Source organism: Centropristis striata, chromosome 22, assembly GCF_030273125.1.
Source record: "Centropristis striata isolate RG_2023a ecotype Rhode Island chromosome 22, C.striata_1.0, whole genome shotgun sequence".
In the NCBI taxonomy this organism is placed as follows: Eukaryota; Metazoa; Chordata; class Actinopteri; order Perciformes; family Serranidae; genus Centropristis; species Centropristis striata.
This window is the reverse complement of record NC_081538.1, coordinates 753,162-774,534: the sequence shown is the minus strand read 5'-3', so window position 1 is coordinate 774,534 and position 21,373 is coordinate 753,162. Positions and strand designations below refer to the sequence as shown.

At 38.2% G+C, this 21,373-nt stretch overlaps 1 protein-coding gene across 1 annotated transcript in view; it reads right to left on the bottom strand.

Annotated features, from left to right (window-relative positions):
- LOC131960514 (ankyrin repeat and sterile alpha motif domain-containing protein 1B-like) overlaps window positions 1–21,373 on the bottom strand; it is a 105,613-nt gene that overhangs the window by 45,642 nt on the left and 38,598 nt on the right. The window contains exon 4 of the mRNA XM_059325750.1: window positions 849–956. Within this exon, the coding sequence (XP_059181733.1) occupies window positions 849–956 (108 nt within the window). The remainder of the gene's footprint in view (window positions 1–848; window positions 957–21,373) is intronic.

The window sequence follows — 21,373 nt, the reverse complement described above, 5'->3', positions numbered from 1 at the left end:
CCCAGATTCACCACTTTAAATCTCATAAATCTGCAAAAAAGTTTCTCGTAGATTTGCCACTTTAATCTCATGAACTTTTTTTTCAAAATATTATTTTCGTATGTTTTTTTTACACATTCTGGCTGTATGTAATATCCTCCAATATTCTCTAGGGTTGCAATTTTGAATTTGCAAGTATTTCAATGAGTGTCCTATTAAGGGTTAAAGTGGTGAAAAAAGTTGCTTTTTTTCCACTTTTTTCTCGTAAATCTGCGACTTTTTTCGCGCAGATTTGCCACTTTAAATCTCTTAAATCTGCGACTTTTTTCCTTGCGTTATGGAAAAAACATTATTTCTACAACAATTACATTGTTTTCTCCCACATCCTGAGGCCCAGTTTATATCTGCAGTTCTCAGATGGAGATGTTGAGACACAGTGCACAGCTCAGGCAGTTTAAAAGTAGAGAGAGGAGCCAGATGGAGAAGCCAACACGTTCAGCATTGTCTCAGAACCAAAGAACCAAAGGGCCTCCCCTGGCTCCACATAACAACGAGCAGGAGACTCTTATAAGGACATTAGAGCATTAGAGCCCCACTGGGAGAGGGAAAGCCAGTTCCCTGTGATTAGTATCCAGGACAAGCCGGCAGGGAGGAAACTGCAGTGGGTCGGCCATTTTGTGCCTGCTGGAGATTTGGGTAATGATTTGGGTGGTAACAGGCGCATTGGGGAGGCAGTAGAGGAACACGCTGCCATCTGGGGAGGAACCAGAGCTTTCCTGCTCCGTCTAATGAATTCATAATGATTTTAATCTACTGCTCGGGGATTTGATGGTTCAGGAAGTCTAACGTACGAGCTGAGACTCACTCACCCGGAGGGAGATGGCCCTGGGAGGTTTTTGCGGGGTGTCTTCGTGTAGCCGGTCCCCCAATGACGCTAGGATCCGTTTTCTGTGTCCGATAAGACTGATCTTCAATACCTGGATGAACACACAAAAAAAGGACATTAAAGTTAAATTACATGCATTATGCACATAAAACATTCTTTAAGGGAGCACAAAAACTATTAGTCGACCCACAGAGAACTGATTTTTTTGAGTTTTAACTTCTGAAATGTGAGGATTTGCTGCTCTTCTTGGTTTTATACCATTGTAATCTGACTATATTTGGGTTTTGGAGAGTTAGTTGGACAAAACAAACAATTTGAAGACCTCACCTAAGGCTATGGGGTTTGTTTTTTCAGTATTTCAAACTTTTTATCAACTGATTTCACAGTTAAACAAATAGAAATGTTCAGCTGCAGCTCTGCACAGAAGGAGTTAATATGGCTGATTTTTTGTCTTCTCTGTAAAACACCTGAATACCTGAAGGAACACACAAAAAAGGACATTAAAGTTAAATTACATGCATTATGCACATAAACCATTCTTTAAGGGAGCACAAAAACTATTAGTCGACCCACAGAGAACTGATTTTTTTGAGTTTTAACTTCTGAAATGTGAGGATTTGCTGCTCTTCTTAGTTTTATACCATTGTAATCTGACTATATTTGGGTTTTGGAGAGTTAGTTGGACAAAACAGACTATTTGAAGACCTCACCTAAGGCTATGGGATTTGTTTTTTCAGTATTTCAAACTACTTATAAGTTAATCAAATAGAAATGTTCAGTTGCAGCTCTGCACAGAAGGAGTTAATATCTCTGATTTTGCAAACACAACCAGCGTTGGGTCAGAAGCAACCGCGTTGGCAAGGAGAATTATGACTCTAGCTGACATTTGCATAATTTAAAACAGCTTTTATAGAGAGTAAGAGTTCAAAGGCTTTCAGACTGGATAATAACAGGATTATATCTGCATCTGCATAAAAAAAAAGAAAACGGCATAAAAGGTAACAGATCATCATTATCATGAGCTTCAAATGGAGGATAATACTGCTATTCAGAGAAGGTTTCACAGAGAAAAACGCCAGCCAGCTCAGGGAAGTGCTAATGAGTGCATAATGACATAAAATGCCCCTGAGCATGAGCATACATCATGTCATTATTATTATTATTACATAACCAAAACGGCTTGTTAGTTGTGCTGTTACATGAGCAAGATCACAGCGTGTATATACCTTTAAGAGAAAACACAGCAGATCCTGAATCAGACTCAAAGACACACAGTCAGACTGATTAAATGAGTCGTGCATGAATAAGACATTAACATCCCCAGAATCAGGATCAACCTGTTAGCTGGAGCTGCAGCCGAATGGTCCTTTTAGCTCAGGAAGGTCCTCCCTGAGTGAAGTATCTAAGTGGCAGACATGATAAGAGCTCGCCAAAAGCTCTAAATGCAGAGGAAAGGTGCTCCGACACTTCCTCTCTTATCTCCGTACCAACAGAGGAAACTGGACCAAACTTTATGCAAGCAAAAAAAAGAGACAAAGCTCTCCCACAATGCCTTGCAGCAGCAACATATGGAAGCAATGCAACATGTGGCCAGCCACTAAAACCAACAAATGATATGTCCAGTAGTAGATTTGTCAGCAGATCTCGTTCTGCCCTTTTTGCACAAATGTTACAATTATTTTCATACGATCATATTAAAACCCTTTATTAAGTCCCTTGGTTGTGTTATATTCCAAAGGACAAAGATGCTCATTTCTGGAATAATAGTTCTGAAATATCAGAGAGACGTAGACAGAAAGGACTAAAATATGAATTTAAGAGATACTTTCACAATAAAAGTTTCCCAGTGGAGTATTGTCAATGAAGAGGACTCACAGCTTACCGGCCCCAACGAGATACAGATTCATGTGAATGACAAACTCTTACAGGAAGAAGAAAGTCTTTTCACAGTAGGGTAAGGCTTATAATAGTTTTATTTTAACCCTTTATCAGGCAAAGAACTATATTTGGTAACTTCAGTTAATATTTTTAGGAAAAAGTTGCAAATTTATTAGATTAAAGTGGCAAATCTACAAGAAAAAAAGTCGCAGATTTAAGAGATTTAAAGTGGCAAATCTGTGCGAAAAAAGTCGCAGATTCACGAGAAAAAAGTGGAGAAAAAAGCAACTTTTTTCTCCCAGATTGTTGAAAATCAAGATCAATGAAGTGACCATATATGGTTCCTCGCCTGTCTCGGGTAAAACATTTTTAAAAAGGTGTACGCATAAAAATATAGGAAAGTCACATATAAACTTAAAGGAACATTGATTTTTATGTTGTTAAATGTTTTATGGAACATTTATAACACATCTATTGTTATTTATGTAGATATATAACAATATAACATATATAATATAATAGCAGGAGCAAAAAAAAGCAAACGCTCACGGCCGCTGCTGATTGGTCCGATGGTGTGATGTCACTATCTGTGACATAGCCTAATATTAGCTGATTGGCTGAGAGAAGTCACATGGTTCTCCGACCTCACTGGGCTGCGTAGCAACGCCATTTTGGATGCCCGTGGAAGTGACCATATATAGTTCCTTACCGGATAAATAGTAATAATAATAATAATAACTTTATTTATATAGCACCTTTCAAAAGCAAGTTACAAGGTGCTGTACAACAGAAATAAAACATATCAAATACAATTTACTGACAACAACAAAATAAAACAACAACAAAAAAAACGTAAAAAAAAAATGTAAAATGTAAAATTCAAAAAGGGTTAAAGGGTTCATGAAGTATTAATTCTGCATAAAACAACATGGTAAGAACACACAGACGAAGCATCTTAATGCACATGTTGTAGTTTATCTCCAGGACTTTGTAGTTTCACCTCGTCAATAACATCCAGCGTTTCTGATCCACGCCGAGACATTCAGAGTCCTCACACGACCCCAGAACTATCGTCAGGTTTTCAGCTTATTTGTCCGATGCTCAGTCTGATAAAACTGTGTTAGTGAGAGGGGGGAGTGTTCTCACTCAGAGCCATGAAATGCAGATTCAACAGTATCAGATTGTGGCGAATTTGTAATAGTCTATTGATTTTCCCCAGGCGCTCATTACAAAGACACAAAGAGAGACAAAACACACACACACACACTCTTGGAGTCCAGTGAAAGCGTTCATTCTCTGTGGTCACCAGGCGTCCATCACTCTGCCAGTTACTGGCTTTATAAAGAGACGAGCTGGGAAATGTTGCTTTCTGCAGAGACGTTTGGCCTGTTTACACCTTCTGGCACCTGAACACACCTCAGTATACAGCTAATGCTAACGCTAACTGCTGCTGGTATATGGAGCTCTGCTGATAAAGGTGTGTGTGTGTGTGTGAGGGAATGTGTGTGTGTTTGTGTGCGTCTTCAGGGCAAAAGGTGGTAATTAGCCTGAATGCGAGGCCTTGCTGCGAGTCTAATGATTCTCCCAACAGTCTCACACACACACACACACACACACACACACACACACACACACACACAAAGACACACAAAGACACACAAAGACACACACATAGTTCATCATCTCCAGCACCAATTACTGCTCTACATCTGCTGCAGAAACACACAAACACAAAGTAAGAATGGCAGTGAAGGATGCACAAACCCTGGTTCTGTGTGTGTGTGTGTGTGTGTGTGTGTTCTTGTACTTCCTACATAGTGAGGACCGGAACACGTTTTTAACCAACAGAGTGAGGACATTTTGGCAAAGTGAGGACATTCCGGCCGGTCCTCACTTCTTTAAAGGCTTTTTTTGAGATTTCAGACTTTGTTTTAAGGGTTAAAGGTTACATGATAATGATAATTAACTGAAACTGTATTGTGTGGTTACAAAACTAACTAAAATTATAGTGAAAATGTCCTTCGTTTTCATCTTTGTCAACTTTTTTCATACATAATGAAGATGGATAAGGCAAAGCAAATAAAGGCAAAATTTACTGTGACCTCTTTTAATCTCCCACCCAACAAATACCCCATTACAAAAAACTACAACTAATAAAAACTAAACTAAAACTAAAGCATTTAAAAAAAACTAAACTAAAACTGGCAAGCTCAGTCTAGAAACAAATTAAAACTAACTGAATTTAAAAACAAAAAACGATTATAACTTTGTTAAGGAATCCACTATTCCAATGAGGGTCCTCACAAAGATAGAAGTACAAGAATGTGTGTGTGTGTGTGTGCGTGTGTGTGTGTGTGTGCATAAACGCACAAACAGAACATAAATAAACCAATCCAAACCATCATGAATAGTGCATATATGCAAATGCCATGCAAACAACTGATTTATAATGTATCAAGCAGGCAAAAAAATGCTAAACACTTCCTCTTGTTTTCTTTGCTCAGTAGGTTTCAAACGTGATGTCACACAGTAAATAAGGAAGAGGACAGTTAGAATGGAGGGATGTTAAAATCAACACGGGTTAAAGCTCATCTTACTGTTCTCCCTGCATGGAAACAATGTATTTTAATTGTTAAAATGAGATGGATCAAAGGGAAACAGAGAGGAGAGCTGGGACTAGCGGCTAGTGGAACTAATTGGCATATTATGGCCGCCCCGTGCTCCTCCACATATTTTTATTCACTCCTCTTCCCCTCCTATATTCTCTCTCTCCTCTCTGGAACATTGTCCTTTATGGAGGGAACAATGTCAGTCATCTACAGCATCACGGCCTTCCTCTCTCTCTTTATTCTACTAAAGATGACAACGACTCTCTGCATTTTGGTGCATTAAGATCATTTTTGCCTTAATCTTGGCTGGGCTTTTTTAAAAACTTCTTAAAAATGCTTTCTTCCAATGCATGCACTGTAAAACCCAATGCTGTGTGTTTGTTATCATAACTAATTTTCCCTTTTCAATACAACAAAGATATGTGCAAAAAGTAATTTTAACTTAAAATATTGAGTCAAATATCACGATTCATTTGAGTTAACTCAATTATCTTTGTTGTCTTGACATAAAATTCTTTCGCAGCATCAACAATCAGATGTTTGAGTTGAAACAACAAGTTGGGTTTAACAGTGTGCAGTTTAAGAAAAATCTGAAAAAGTTGAATCATTCCACCAGTAAAAGCAAATTACACTTGATTTAAGGACATTCTTGGAAAAAAAGAACCATTACTGTACACACTTGTCTCATTCTGAGGCTTTTACCTTTTACATTTCTTGTTTGAGTGCAGTTTTTTCTGTTTTAAGAGATCTTCTAGCCACAAGACAAGTGTCAATATGATGAAATGAAACTTAGAGCTTTCAGTCAGTCAATAGACTGACTTTTATAGGCAATTTTTTAGGCCATTTTTGGAGAAAAAGCCCCAAACGTCTATTGTTAAAATAAATCTTTCAGTTTTTGACTGTGGATTTTGACAAAACAAGCTGTTTGATAACATCACCTTGGGCTTTTAGGAAGTTGTGACTATTTTCTGACATTTTATAAACCAAATGCTGAATGGATTTACTGACAGAATAATCTGCAGACGGATCCAAAATGAAAACTGGAGAACTCCACCAAAGCCGTGCCTGTCTTTCAATGTTAAAATACTTTTTTAAAAATGTGTGTATTCGCTCTATAACTCAGATCCACTCCCATGACCCACACTACACCACTCATAACAGTTTGTTGAAAATTGGGCTTGTAGATTTTAATGGTGCAGACAAACAGACGAAGAAGCCAGCAAACAAAACTCCCTGAAGACAAAACATCCTCAGCAGAGGCAATAAGTTGCAGCCCTAATATAAATATGACATTACTGCCCCTCTGGTGGAGAAAATTGCACTTGAAAATAGAAAAACCAGATTGCAAATGATTAGTTTAATTGAGCATTTATAAATAAGATGTGATTGGAGGACTTTAGTCTAACTATAAAGCACTAAATGACCTGGAAATGATTTTTTTTTTACTGTATATACTGTAGTAAAGGTTATGAAATATTCATTCTCTTGCTTCTGCGTCTCTCCCCGTCGGTCCCCTGAGGGGCTATAGCGTGACACCGGTCCTCACACTGCTGTTTCATTACATTCAAACACACACACACACACACACACTCCAGTGAGAGGACAGTAATTGTGTTGCATGGTGCGCATCTATCTGTGTGTGTATCTGTGTTACACTTTGTCTTATGCAACAGCCTCTACTTCAACTACAGTAGAAGCCTTCAACCTCAGCCTGAAGTTCAACCGTCACCATGGCAACACAGCGCCGCAGCAGCAGCAGTCACCCACACACACACACACACTCATCCAACAAAAAAAAGAAATATATATATATATATATATATAAATAAATATATATATCCAGATGCACGTGGATGTGTACTCACACACACACCAACAGCTCTAACAGCTGTTTCTGTTTCTGAGCCCAGGGAAGAAGATTATATTGTTATCTCTAAATGGATGAGAATTTGAATGCAACCCGACCATTATTGTTAAAACACAGACTCTCGCTCTCACTCGCTCTGTGATGCTTGACTGCAGCATCGCCCCATTTGCATTTAAATGATATTCATAGCGGCTGCATATAGTGACAGGAGGAGAGTGGAGCTGCAGAAACCCTCTGCACCGCTTCAATCTCTGTCTTTGCTTTGCTTTGCCACTCATTTATTCCAGCTCAGCTCTATTCAGATCAACTCTGAGAGCTCATAGAACATGATCTCATGTCTCTTTAGCTCTTTGCATTGTCACGTCACTGAGTGGCTCCATGAGGGTTCCTTACCCTCTGCTGCTGATTGTATTATTGTAGTATAAAGTGATTTGGGCCGCTGTGTGTCTGTCGATCAATGCTCTAATCTCATTAACGCTCCCGTTAGCTTGGATTGAGCGGCCTTGATTAACAGATTAGCTCGCCACACATACGGCTAACGGAGCAGCGCTCCCTCACAGATAACATGTTTCCTTGCAGTTTAAATATTTGTGTGTGCATGTAAATGGTTCCACCTTCAAGTTATTTGGTAACGCCGACAGGTTCACTCAGCTTTACGGAGAGTTTAAGCATCTTTTAGCTCATAGCTAAGTTTTACAAACCTGTAAATGGGACATAATATGATAATTTCCTGGTTTAAACTTGTATTTTGGGGTTTTTACTAGACAACTTACAAGTTTTAATGTTCAAAACAACAAATTTGGTAACGTTTTATATTAAGGTCCTTGTAATAACCATTAATAACAAGTAATAAGGCCCTTGTAAGTCCTTACAAGATGCTTATTAACATTATTGTGTGTTTATAAGCTTATATAAGTGTTAATAATGGCATTACAAACACCCATGACCCACCCATTATGTCTTTGCCATGCCTTTATTAATCTTATTTTGTTTGCTTATTGATATTAAAATATACTTTATTGCTCATCCATTATAAGTTAACTATAAGTTAACTATGCTTTTTTCAAACTACCGGATCTAAAGCGAGAACAATGCCTTATTACTTGTTAATTAATGGCTATTAAGGACCTTATTATAAAGCGTTACCTGTTATTTAATTTGGCAACGAGTCATAAAACCAAGATGCTGCTTTTATCTTAGTTTATTTTGGTAGTTTTAAACTTTTACAATCCAAATACACATATTCAAATAATAATAATGTCATTATTTTTTAAGTAGTGACAAACTGAAACAAGTTTATTCTGCCAGAAAAGGTGCAAGTTTAGCTTATTACACCTACCTTTTTCTATCTAAATATTTTGCACAGGGGACAATAGTTCTGATAACTCTTATTTCTTTGTTGTGAAATGCGGGAAAGCGGTGAAATTCAGTCATTAGCGAAAGCTAGCGGCTAACTGATGCTAGCGGCTAACTGATTCTAGCGGCTAACTGATGCTAGCGGCTAACTGATGCTAGCGGCGCTGCTTGTTACAGCTACAAGAGTAGCCATTAGCGTATCAATGCTAACTCAAAATTGTGGTCGCAACATTAGCTGACATTTCATAGCAGCGTTACAATCGTGCCAATTCAGCACATTGCAGAAGTTAGCAGAAGTAAGGATTAAAAGTTATTACAATGTTAAATTATAAGTTAGGACAACTTACAGTTGAGTTGACAAAAATCTGAATTCAGAGTTGAGCAAACTCAAAAACAAAACTTAAAATATTTAGTTTAATTGTCCAACTTAAAATTTTATCGAAGTTTGTTGCCTTGAAATGTTGAGTTCACCCAACTTTTCTTTTTTTTGCAGTGCAGCAGCTGCGACAAAATGACATATTTTGCAGAGAAACCAGTGCAACAATGGGGTAAAGTGGTGATTGGGGACATTAACAACGACCTCTCTCATTCAGGACACCCGAGACAAAAAGCCTTTTCTCTGTCTTACTGGAGGCTGTTAGCTGGTCGGCTCACTGGAGCAGAAAACCCAACAGTCCAGTCAGTGTCTGTGCTCAAGCTAGCACGTAGTTTTAATGATGGAGAAGGACTGAAACAGTCTCTCTGCTGCTGGTTTAATCCACATCGACTCGCCCAGAGATCCCTTTCATCGCCCTCGGATCCATTTTCACTCTCTGCCCATATTCTGATTCTCTTGACCTCAAATTACCTCTCATCATCTGCTCTCGCTCTAACACTTTGTCCTCGCTCTAACTCTCCTCTCGCTGTATCCAGATGACAGGAGAAGCGACTTCCACACAGTAAATAGAGTCAGTGGTTCGTTCTAATAAAAGAAGAGACTCTGACACTTTAACCCTATAAAGCCTGAACCATGAAACAATTGCCAGAAAATTCAGTTTTTTTTTAAACTATTCAACATGCATGTTGTCCGCGACCCCCGCTCACTGAACAGAATCTCACACGCACAGTTCAGATCACCCAAAAAAGAAACAAAATGACCAAAAAAGACACAAAAGGACCAAAAAAGGAAACAAAATGACCAAAAAAAGACACAAAATGACCAAAAAAGACAAAATGATCAAAAAAAGACACAAAATGACAAAAATGAGTGTTTATTGAACCTGCTGACAAATTTAAAATATATATATATATATATATATATATGATTTTGCATGTATGAATTCTAATTTGTATCATATTTGATACATCAGGTCTTTTTGTACAATTTGTTTCTCACAGTTTGTTTTTCTTGAACTAACAAACACATATAAAACCTAATATTTTTAACCAATTAAAACTTTGATTTTCATTTTAACATTTTTCTTAAACATACAAAATATTTTTTTTCCATATAATACACCATCAAACATCTGCTGATATTAATTTTTCATGCAGCAGTGATGGATCCACCAGTGGAACCAGCAGACTACCATCTAAAAATACACAGCAAAAAAATAAATGATGTATTTCTTTGAATTGTTGGAGAGATTTCTCAATTTTACTCTAAATAAACCTAATTATGCCAGTTAAACCTTTACTTCAGGGGTCTCAAACTCGCAGCCCGCGGGCCAATTGCGGCCCTCCTGACAATATTTTGTGGCCCCCACCTTGATATGAAAGTTTATTGTGAGTTTTTAAAAAAAAAAGTAATTTAGTTTATTCTGTCATTTTGTGTCTTTTTTGGGTCATTTTGTGTCTTTTAGAAATAAATTTGTGTCTTTTTTTGGTAATTCTGTGTACTTTTTGGTCATTTTGTGTCTTTTTTGTAATTTTGTGTGTTTTGTTAAAGTATTTTTTTGTCTTTTTTTGTAATTTTGTGTCTTTTTTTAAGTTATTTATTTATTTTTCTGTCATTTTGTGTCTTTTTTTTAGGAATTTTGTGTCTTTTTTTGGCCCCCAGGTAATTTGAGTTTGAGACCCCTGCTTTACTTAGTTTACCTAAATAAGAAAAATACTATATGTTGCTACATTTAAGGCATAATGTATGAAATGCAAAAAAATGACAATCGACAAATTTTCAAATTAGTCGTCATTAATACCTGATGATGTAGACGTCTCAAAAACGTGTGAATCAAATATGATACATTTGGCTTTATAGGGTTAAAAAGCTTCTTCCCTTCAGCCTTGACAACACCACGTGATGAATCCGTCTCAGTCTGTGTATCTTCTCTCTGCAGGCTGGTGTCAATATGGCCGACCTGCAGGCTAAGAGGTCGTGACCTCTGTGATGTCAGCAGACCCCTGAACCCCCCGAGCGCCGGCTGCTAATGGTGCGTTTGAGGTTTCGACCCTTTGAAAGAATCCTCGATCGATCCTTCCCGATCAGAGAATCACTGGCGTAAGGTTTCTTAAACTGCCCGGGTCAGAATACATTACAGGCCAGCTGAATGGTAATATTGATCAGCAAATAGCCCATTTCTGTCTCTGAGCCATTTCAGAGGCTGAGTAAAAGGCTGAGGACACCATTCACCACATCATCTGGAATATGTCTAGGGATTTATGGCTTAAAGGCACATTATGATATATTTCTTTGGCTTAATACTACAAAATGTGACTGACTAGGGTAGGAATATTAAAAGAAGATTAGTATTCTCAATAATTACATACTTGTCAGTGTAGAGCAGCAATGTGAGCAGAGAGACGGCACAGCGCTAAAACAAAAGTTAGAAGATAAGTCTGGCAACAGACATTGAGGGGACCAAGCAGCACAAAGAGGACGTTAACAGCAGATAAACAGCATGCAGAGACGGCTGACTTTCACATTTAACTCTGCAAATTGAGGGTTTATTTGAACAAACCAGAGTTGATTGATTGAAAAGTGGAAAGAGTAACACACACACAACACACACACACACACACACACACCTATGCACACATATTGGCAATCAGCAGCAGGGAGTTGTGCTGCCAGTGGCCAGTTGGAAAATGACACATCAGCCAGACTTTAAACAATATGCAGAGAGTAAGTGTGATGATTAAATTGTGTTTGTTTTCTCGATCAGTAGTTCTCAACCTTTTTGAGTCGCGACCCCCAATTTAACATGCATGTTGTCCGCGACCCCCACTCACTGAACACAATCTCACATGCACAGTTCAGATCACCCAAAAAAGACAGAAAATGATCAAAAAAAGACAGAAAATGACCATAAAAGACAGAAAATGACCAAAAAAGACACAAACTGACCACAAAATGATCAAAAAAGACACAGAATGACCAAAAAAGACACAAACTGACCACAAAATGATCAAAAAAAGACACAGAATGACCAAAAAAGACACAAAGACACAAAATGACAAACAAAAAACCCCACAAAATGACCAAAAAAAGACATTAAGTGACCAAAAACACATTAACACATGAACACTTTAACACAGTGGAGACAGAGCTGACTTTCAAAATGATTTGGCGACCCCCAGAAATCATCTCGCGACCCCAATTGGGGTCCCGACCCCAAGGTTGAGAATAGCTGTTCTAGATGACAAGAGTGATATAAGTGATTGGCTCTGGAGCTAGAAGCCAGTTAGCTCATCTTAGCTTAGCATACAGACTGGAAACAGCTAGCCTGACTGTCTGCAGGTAACACATCAGCCTCTATCAGTAACTAACATGTTGTGTGTAGAGATGAAGATTTTTTACTGATGTTCTGTGCCACCATAGACCGAATCACTGTGATGTTGTGCTTACCACAATAATAACTTCAGTTTTTTAGTTAATCTAAATTTATTAGATTAAAGTGGCAAATCTGCGCGAAAAAAGTCGCAGATTTACGGGAAAAAAGAGGGGAAAAAAGCAACTTTTTTCTCAAAATATTAATTTCATATCTTTTTTTTTACACATTCTGTCAGTATGTAATATCCTCCAATATTCTCTAGGGTTGAAATTTGGAATTTGCAAGTATTTAAATGAGTGTCCTATTAAGGGTTAAACATGTGAAATTGGTGAACTTGCAACCTCACATAAGATAAAAAGATTTATTGTTATTATATTACTGCACAGACAGTAAAACAATGAAATTACGTCTGCACTCCTTACAATGCAATAAACACACATGTATAAATAGAAAGTATAAACACTTTAAAACATTGACACTGTCATACTAAAAAAATATGTTACTAATGACATATGTAAGCATCAAATATGTGTTTTAAATGAATGAGATTAGAAACCCATGTTAGCTTAGCGCCATTAAACTGGAAGTGATTGGTTGCTCTAGCAGTTGCTGGGCAAACAGACTCACTGCTGCAGAACTGCTCCTTTAAATACGCTGAAACTGTTCTGAATTCGGTTGGTGCACGGTCAAAGTTTGTTAGGTGGGCGGGTTATTGCTGAGAGAATCTGGCTCAAACAGCTCTGCTTGTAGAATTACTACTCTGGAGTGGCTTTGTGCAAGAAATGTACATTTGAGAATAAACACAGCTGATAATCACAGCATTAAATCTGTCAGCTAAGAAGGGATTCAAGAGAAACTCAATCAATAAGGTTTGTGATAGAAAAGCGTTGATAATGTGCACGGCGAGTGTGAAAGCAGAGACATTTACAGCAACAATGCTCGGCTCATTTTTCACCCCGATTATTGACGTTTTCTAACCCTGAATACTTAATCTCAGTCAGCCACCTCCCCCCCTGCTCCTCCTCGGAGCTCCATCCCTCATGTAATGTGTGTGTGGTTTTAGGAGGCGGAGCTTTTTTCGACTGGAATGATGATTATCGATTCTCCCGGACCCTCAATAGACTGCACACACACACACACACACAACATAGAACCATCACAAGTCCAGCTTTCAGCTCTGGTGAGAAGCATATTAAGCTCCTCAGCATTCAGCCATATAACATAGATATATATACACACACACACATGCATGCACTACATTGCAGGGGGGCATCGGAGGGAAACCAGAGACCACTGGTTGCCTAGTAACCAGAGAGCGGAGGGGGAGTTGCAGCTCAGGGTGATGTGTTGGAAATGATGTCCAACAGGGACCAATAGGAAGGCTCGATTCACTGCTGACAGAGCTGGCAGCCAATCAGAGCGGGCCGTTAATAAGCCCGCCCACATGGAGACAGATACATCTCCATTAATAGCAGCAGAACTGTAACTATGACTAGAAGCACAGGCTGTGCAAGTGTGTGTGTGTGTCTGTGTGTGTGTGTGGCAAAGTGTGTGTGTGTGTGAGTGTGTGTGTGTGTGTGTGCTAACATTGCCAAGTGCTGCAGGATCAAGGTTGAAACAAGATCTCTCAAAGCTTTTCTTCTGTTGCACGAACGCACAAACACACACACACACACAAAAAACACACACACACACACACACACACTTTGCCACACACACACACACACACACACAAACACACACTTTGCCACACACAGAGGAGCTTGTGAATTGAACCACCAATATGATGAGAGAGGAAATGGTGTATGATATTTTTCTGGGTTAATAAATACTTCAAAGCCCCCAAGATGGAAGCGATTTTCAAACTGCAGAGGAGCTCAAGCTCTCCTCAGGCACCGGTCTGTATGTGTGTGTGTGTGTGTGTGTGTGTGTGTGTGTGTGTGTGCAATACTATCTGGGTGTGGGTGCTTCAAAGAGTTTATCCACCTCCGTTCTTTTCAAACTGTAAAAATCGAGAGTTGGAATGAAAATAAATTAAAACTGAGCTTCTGTAAAATGCTTTTTTTGTGTGTCATAATTATAGAAATTAACGGCATAATTCCTGGATCACTAAAGCTAAATTTCACCCTTTATTACTTGGTCGCGGTGCTAAAATCAGGTATTTATTAAAAGCTTTAGTGGATGATGCAGCTTGTGACTCATGCAGCTTGTGTGACGTGTCCAGATGATATAACCAGGTTAAGGGTGAATAGTAACAGAGATCCCACTGGAGGGATGTTTACCTTGTTGTTGTTGTTGTTTGCTACATTATCAGTATAGTAAAGTTCACATACAGCAGCTGCTGGCGGTCAGAGTCAGCTCATGCACTACTGGAGGAACGGCTGCAGATACTAGAGGAGGTTAATAGGAGGCTTGTTGCAGCCAGATGTGTCTCTGAACTCTGACAGCTTGGGTTGGATGGCGCTGTGTGATGACCTTCTGATTCCCAGAGAGTGGTGGGAGAACTTTAAAACCAGAAGAGAGATACACTGTAAAAAAAATACTGTTTAATTTACGGTAAAATACCGGCAGCTGTGGTTGCCAGAACTTCACCGTAAAAATTACAGTGAGTGGATTTTTTATTCTAAATTTAAATGTAAATATCAGCAAAAACTGTAATTTAGACTGAGTATTCCTGTTATTTTTAGGGTAATTGTGTCATTCATTCACACATCATGGTGTTTCTCCATACATTTTGCATGAAAATGTTATATTTTTACAGCAAAACTGTGTGTTTCTTCCAGTTTTGTTCCAACTTTGTTCCAAGTTTTGTGCTATTCTTTGATTTACGGTAATTAAAAGTGTCTAATACGGTGATGTACAATTTTTAATTTTACCACAGCTGCCGGTATTTTACTGTAAAAACAACTGTTTTTTTTACAGTGTACACTCTAAAAAAACCCTGTTGTTTTTACGGTAAAAAACTGGCAGCTGCAGTTGCCAGAACGTTACCGTAATAAATACGGTGCAACTTTTTTCTAATATTACGGTAAAAAGATATTGACACTGTTGATTTCATGTTTAAGATTGCATTTATTCCATTTTTTACCGTATGAATAAAAGGTTTTTCCATCAAAAGATTTGACATATAATTGACAAGAAAATACTTTATAAATGCCAAAGGAGGTTTGTCTGTCTGATGTAAAAAATATATTGTTTGTTGTGTGTTTCTCTGATCTTTACAACGTTTCCATGTTGCAGAAAAAAAAAAGTAATTGGCTGGATTGTGTTGCAAAAAAATACATTCATAAATTCATTACTATATTTGAAATTTTAAGTATCTACTACCTAGTTTCAAATTAGTAATTTACAAAGTGGGGATAGTAAATTAAAACTTAAGTAATGTGTAAATTGGTTTATATGAAACATATTTACTGCTGGCAAACAACATATTAAACCTAACTCCAATACTTAGTAAATGTAGGTATTACATTGTGATTAATATATACACATTATGTATAAGTGACTGTTAAATGTCAGACAGTGATTCAGGATAGTGACATGTATATAAGGCCAATAAAGGATTGGCTGATAATTTAAATTTAAATTTAATTTATTCAGTGTTCTGATAATTTGTTGATAAATAGATCTGATAATTCAAAGCCAAATTGCTTTAATTTACTTTAGCGTAACTGTCCCTTTTCCATTTATTTATTTATTAAGTTTATCTAGTATATGCCTTTAGTCACTGTGTTTTATCTGCAGCTTTAGTTTTTGTACTTAATAATGTGTTAACATGTCAGATTTGACGAATTAGAATTATTAGGTAAAATGCTCTATAGAAGATAAAGTATATTTGGCTTTTTTTTTTTTTTAAATCTACTTATCCATATCCAGAAAAAAAATCCATATCATGCATCCTTAATTTAGGATGAGTTTAAAGACATTGTGAATTGAACTATATTTTGATATTTTTGTTTAAAACTTTTTTTAACTCAAAATTCCAGATCACATTGGTAATAAACTGCGTGTTCAGTCGACTGTATTCCATAGTTTCAGTCTTAAATCTACACCGATCACTGTTATTCTGTTATTATTCTCTTTATAAATACTTACATCATAAAGATATTTACTTTTAAGTTACAAAGAGCTCTTGATCTGTATCAGATAAACAATTGGTAAAAAAGCATTTAAGTTCAAAGCGCCATCGGACTGGAATAATCTTCCTTTAAACATACGATCATTGACGTCTTTTCATAGTTTTAAATATGCCCTGTCTTCTTATTTTGAGTTAAACTGCACATGTTTCAGATAATATGTCATATTTATTTTATTCATTTTCAATTTACAACAATAATATTATGTTACTTCTTTCAGTTTTACTAGGCTAATGTTATGGTGGCCATTGAGAGGTTGTGTTCATTCTTGTGTTCATTTTTTGTTTGTTATGTTTGTGTTGATGCCTGTTGTCTTTGTTGTTGTATGTCTGTAAATTGTTGAGGGTTTTGTTTTGTAATGTAGTTTAGGACCCCCTCGAAAACCAGAGGATTCCTCTCAAGGGGTTTATCCTACTCAATAAAATTTCTGATATATATGGCAAAAAAATCTGAATCAATCAGAGCCCAATCATCAGAGCAGCAGCCAAATATCACAAGCAGCAACAGTGAGGTCAAAGCTGCAGCTGCAGATAGTCTGAACCTAAAGCTAGACGCCATGTCCCACTATGAGCTCATTCAAGATGTGAAAGTGAAAGCAAAGCACAGATATAAACATGGATATCAAGACTTTAGTCTAGTCTTCCCTCCACAATAAGGGAATGTCCCACTTACTCTTATTTTAAAGGAAATCTGAAACAACGGCTCAAATCACATCAAAAGTGTGACTATTAACTGGACTTGAACATCACTTTTTATTGCTGCTATATAACATATCCTGTCTGGGTCTGTATGTGTTGTGTTGTGTGTCTTGCTGTCTTTTATATTTGTATTTATTTTTAATTTTTTAGGGACTACAGATGCAAACTAGCAGCCTCGCTATAATCCGGCATATTTACAAAGATGTTTATCGTTTATTAATGTCCACTGTCCCTATCCAAAAATAAAGTATCCGTATTCATATTCGGCCACTTTACATAAGCTGCTGCTGGTGAGGACAAGAGCTCCGGGTGAAACCACCATCAGCTTATTTACGGTGTGCGTTCCTGCTCCGTGACCTGGTTCAGTCCCAGAATAAGATGTCAACACTTTCAGAATAAACTCCCAGACTCATGACTGGAGGGCGTGAAATAGCTCTGAATCATTGGAGTATATGGGAGAGTTAGCCAAACAAAACACAGTAAACCAGCTGTGATTCCCAGCTAACCAAACTGATATTTAGAGATTTAACCGTTTGTAGGTTACTGTATTTTAAAGCCTTTGTGTGTGAACGACCTCTCAGCTTCATCCATCATGCTGTGGTTTCTGACTAACGCGCTCGCTGGAGGAGAATCTATCGCTGCGAGTCGCCGCGGTGACGATTGGATGAACAGGAGGCAGATGAAGATTGATCGACGCCGTCTGAGGTGGAAAGCATCTGGCAGGACTTCAACTCAATCTTTCTGTGTGTCTGGGCTCAACAGCTGGGGAAAGACAAATACTCCTGCCCGTGGTCCTGCTGGGACGTGTCTATTACCTGCTACCTACTTTACATTTCTGTCTGACTGTAACTGCTGCCTTGTTTCCCATCAGCGCTGTAGAAAACAAGCCCAAACAGGCTGCAAAATATCAGCTATCCTCTGGTGTGTAAGACAGAAAACCATAGTGGAAGTCAGATAATTTGGTAATAATAGAGTAAAGATTAAAAAAACGTTGTCATATAACAGCGGATTAGCCTCCTCGTGCTAATAAATGTTTACAGTTTCCCTCAAACGTTGTGATAATCACTTAAATATGTATTTGTGTTAACAGCATCCTTCTCTTCTTGGTCGTGTCCCAGATTTCACTTCCTTCGCCATCTTCTAACAGTAAGTTAGTGCATGCAAATGAAGACGGGACACAAATTAGGGCAGCGATTGGATTTGAGTGGGTTTAACTGTAGTAGTAGTAATAGCTTTCTGCTTTTTCTCTGCTTCACTTGACTCAATACGGAGCCACTGAGAAGAATCGACACGTTCTGAGCTGAAGCCTGATTTGGGATTTAACTCGCCTTGCAGAAAGTGTTGTGATGCGTACAAATATGGTCCAATTTCTGGCTTTGGATTTTATGTTTAAGTTCAAGAAAAACATCCAGTTCATGCTGTCAGGAGATGTTTTACCATCTGAGTAACTAAAGGAACTAAAGGTAACACGGGTTGAATTTAGCCAAAGATGCGTAAACGTAAATTGACAGAGAGAGACGACATCATCAGCTGTCGTGTTGTGACTCTGGAGGAATAATAAAGATAAGTTTGATCAGAGATGAGTGATAACGCGGAGCTGATTCTCTCAGGTGGCTCGAGGACAAACTCCTACACACTGCATGCAGAAACATCTCCAACAACTCCTGCACACAGTCACAGACAGTAAAGCAGCTCAGTCAGCATGATGATGGAGCGCCGTGGAAACGTTTCAGATGTTTTAATCACCTCAGCCTCGCCGAGCGAGCAGGAAAGATATAAATAAATAAAAACAGATATAAATAACAGCAAGCGAGGAACAAAAGGATCGTGATCTCTTCTTTCTCTCTGTTTGTTTCTAATAACCATCCAGCAGGTTACCTACCTCTTCTAACACGGGACTTATTCCAAATAGAAACGTTAGCGTCTCCTTCTCCTCTGTCTCCTTCTCCTCTCTGGCTGTTGTGTTCTTGCGTCTTCCTCCTCCTCTTCTCCTTCTCTTCTGTCTCTCAGAGCTTTACTCCTCGCCTCCTCACCACCAGCTTTTGTCTTCCTTTCTCTCACTCTGCAGATTTCCAGCGCTCACCAACTCCTCCTCTTTCTTCAGCTTGCGGCAGCCAGACTACATCTCCTACATGTCTCTGCCTGAGCACAGCTCTCTCTCTCTCTCTCTCTCTCTCTCTCTCTCTCTCTCCCTGCTCTCGCTCTCTTTCTACCCAGTTTACATTCCCCCCTCCTCCTGCGCCTCCTCCTCCTCCTCCTCCTCCTCCTCTCCATCTCGTCACTATGGCGACGCTGGGCCCGTACAGAGACAAGCTTGTGCTGGTTCACAAGGAGTGTAAATGTGTTTGTTTGTGTGTGAGAGTTGAATCAGTTCAACAGGAACGATGTCTCCATATGACTCCAGGAGCTGAGTTTATATTAAACATTTAGTACATTTTGAAGCAAAATTTCCATCAGCGGGTTTAGAGCAAATAAAAAAAGCTGCATAAACGTATTTTGGTCAGAAGATGGCAGTGTGATGTGTTGCTGTAGGCTAATCCAGCTAGTATTTTTTTGGTCATTTTATGTCTTTTTTTAGTCATTTTGTGTCTTTTTTTTGGTCATTTTGTTTCTTTTTTGGGTCATTTTGTGTCTTTTCTGGTAATTTTGTGTTTTTTCTGGTCATTTTGTTTCTTTTTCGGTCATTTTATGTCTTTTTTAGTCATTTTGTGTCTTTTTTTGATCGTTTTGTGGTCAATTTGTGTCTTTTTTGGTCATTTTGTTTCATTTTTTTGGTCATTTTGTTTCTTTTTTGGGTGATCTGATCTGTGCGTGTGAGATTGTGTTCAGTGAGCGAGGGTCGCGGACAACATGGATGTTAAATTGGGGGTCGCGACTCAAAAAGATTGAGAACTACTGGGCTAATCTGTCAGTAAACAGTAGAAGAAGAAGACATTGTGCGAGAGAGAGAAAACAACAAGATGCTGACGGTGGAAACAGCTTCTTTTGATTCTTTTAGGTTAAACAGCTGATCAGTCATATGAGTTAAATGTCCCCTACGTCAGAACTTATTTGTTAAAAGCTTTATCCCGTTTAACTATATCAAGCGAGTGTAAAAACTTTTATGAGCATTTTTGAAAGTTTTATCGAATTTTGGTGTTTCCAATCAAGCTTTTCTCATGCAAATCTTCAAGATGTGCATCAAAATTAATTGATGGAAACATGACTAATATAAAACTCCACTTACATAAACTACTAGCAGTAGAATTATTATTTTTTTAAGAAGAGGAAGGCTAGCCAGGCTAGCTGTTCCCTGTTTCCAGTCTTTGGTGGCATCAACCTTCTGGCAAGAATGTGAATAAGTAAAATGGCAAAATGCTCTTTTAATTCTATCCCTAATAATCCTCATCAGAGTATGAACTATGAGTCAGTTTGGTTTGCTTATTAAAAACAATAAACATCAGGATTAGTCAGAAGCCAGAGGCACGAATCAAACACACTGTTGTTGCATTTTAATCTCTGTAAACAGATATCTGCATATGAATGCAGACTCTGTAGGCAACGGGAAGGTTCTGGTTTCCATCAGGAGGAGTTCTAACAGCTAAACTGGCGTCTTGTGAAACAATCTGATCTCTCTACTTGATGCTCTCGTCTCTAATCACTTGGAAAAGAAAGTCTTGACAACAACAGAACCAAAGAAATATCAAACCGTCCCCTGGAGACTAACTACCATCAGATTGGTGGCCAATTTATTCTGAATCTGTTTGCAATTTGGCACAAAACACCTCTCCATATTTTCTTCCAACCAAAGTTAACCCAAAGTTAGAGTCAACTCTCTCGTTGTTCACCTCTCTTTGCATTTTTATGTACACCAGCTTGTACATTTGCTATTATATCAAAGAAAAAAAAAATGCTCATCCTTTGTTTTGATAATTAAATCAGGGAGATGTTTATTTGATTATTTTCTGAGCATTGAAGGTTTTTGATGGCGGTCCAAGCCTTGGAAGAGCTCCAACTGTAAGTCATCTATGTTGTGTTTGTGTTGAATGAATGAGACTTTTACTCACAGAAACCTTTCAGACATTTAAACGGAGAACTCGTGCACGCCATCACGTTTTACTGCTCACCTACAGATGCAGACAAGTTTAGACATTTGTCAGGAAATAGCTCAGAGCACAGAAAGTCCCTTTATCTGAACCTCATTACTCTTTTGCAACTTCATCACCGAGGCTTGCG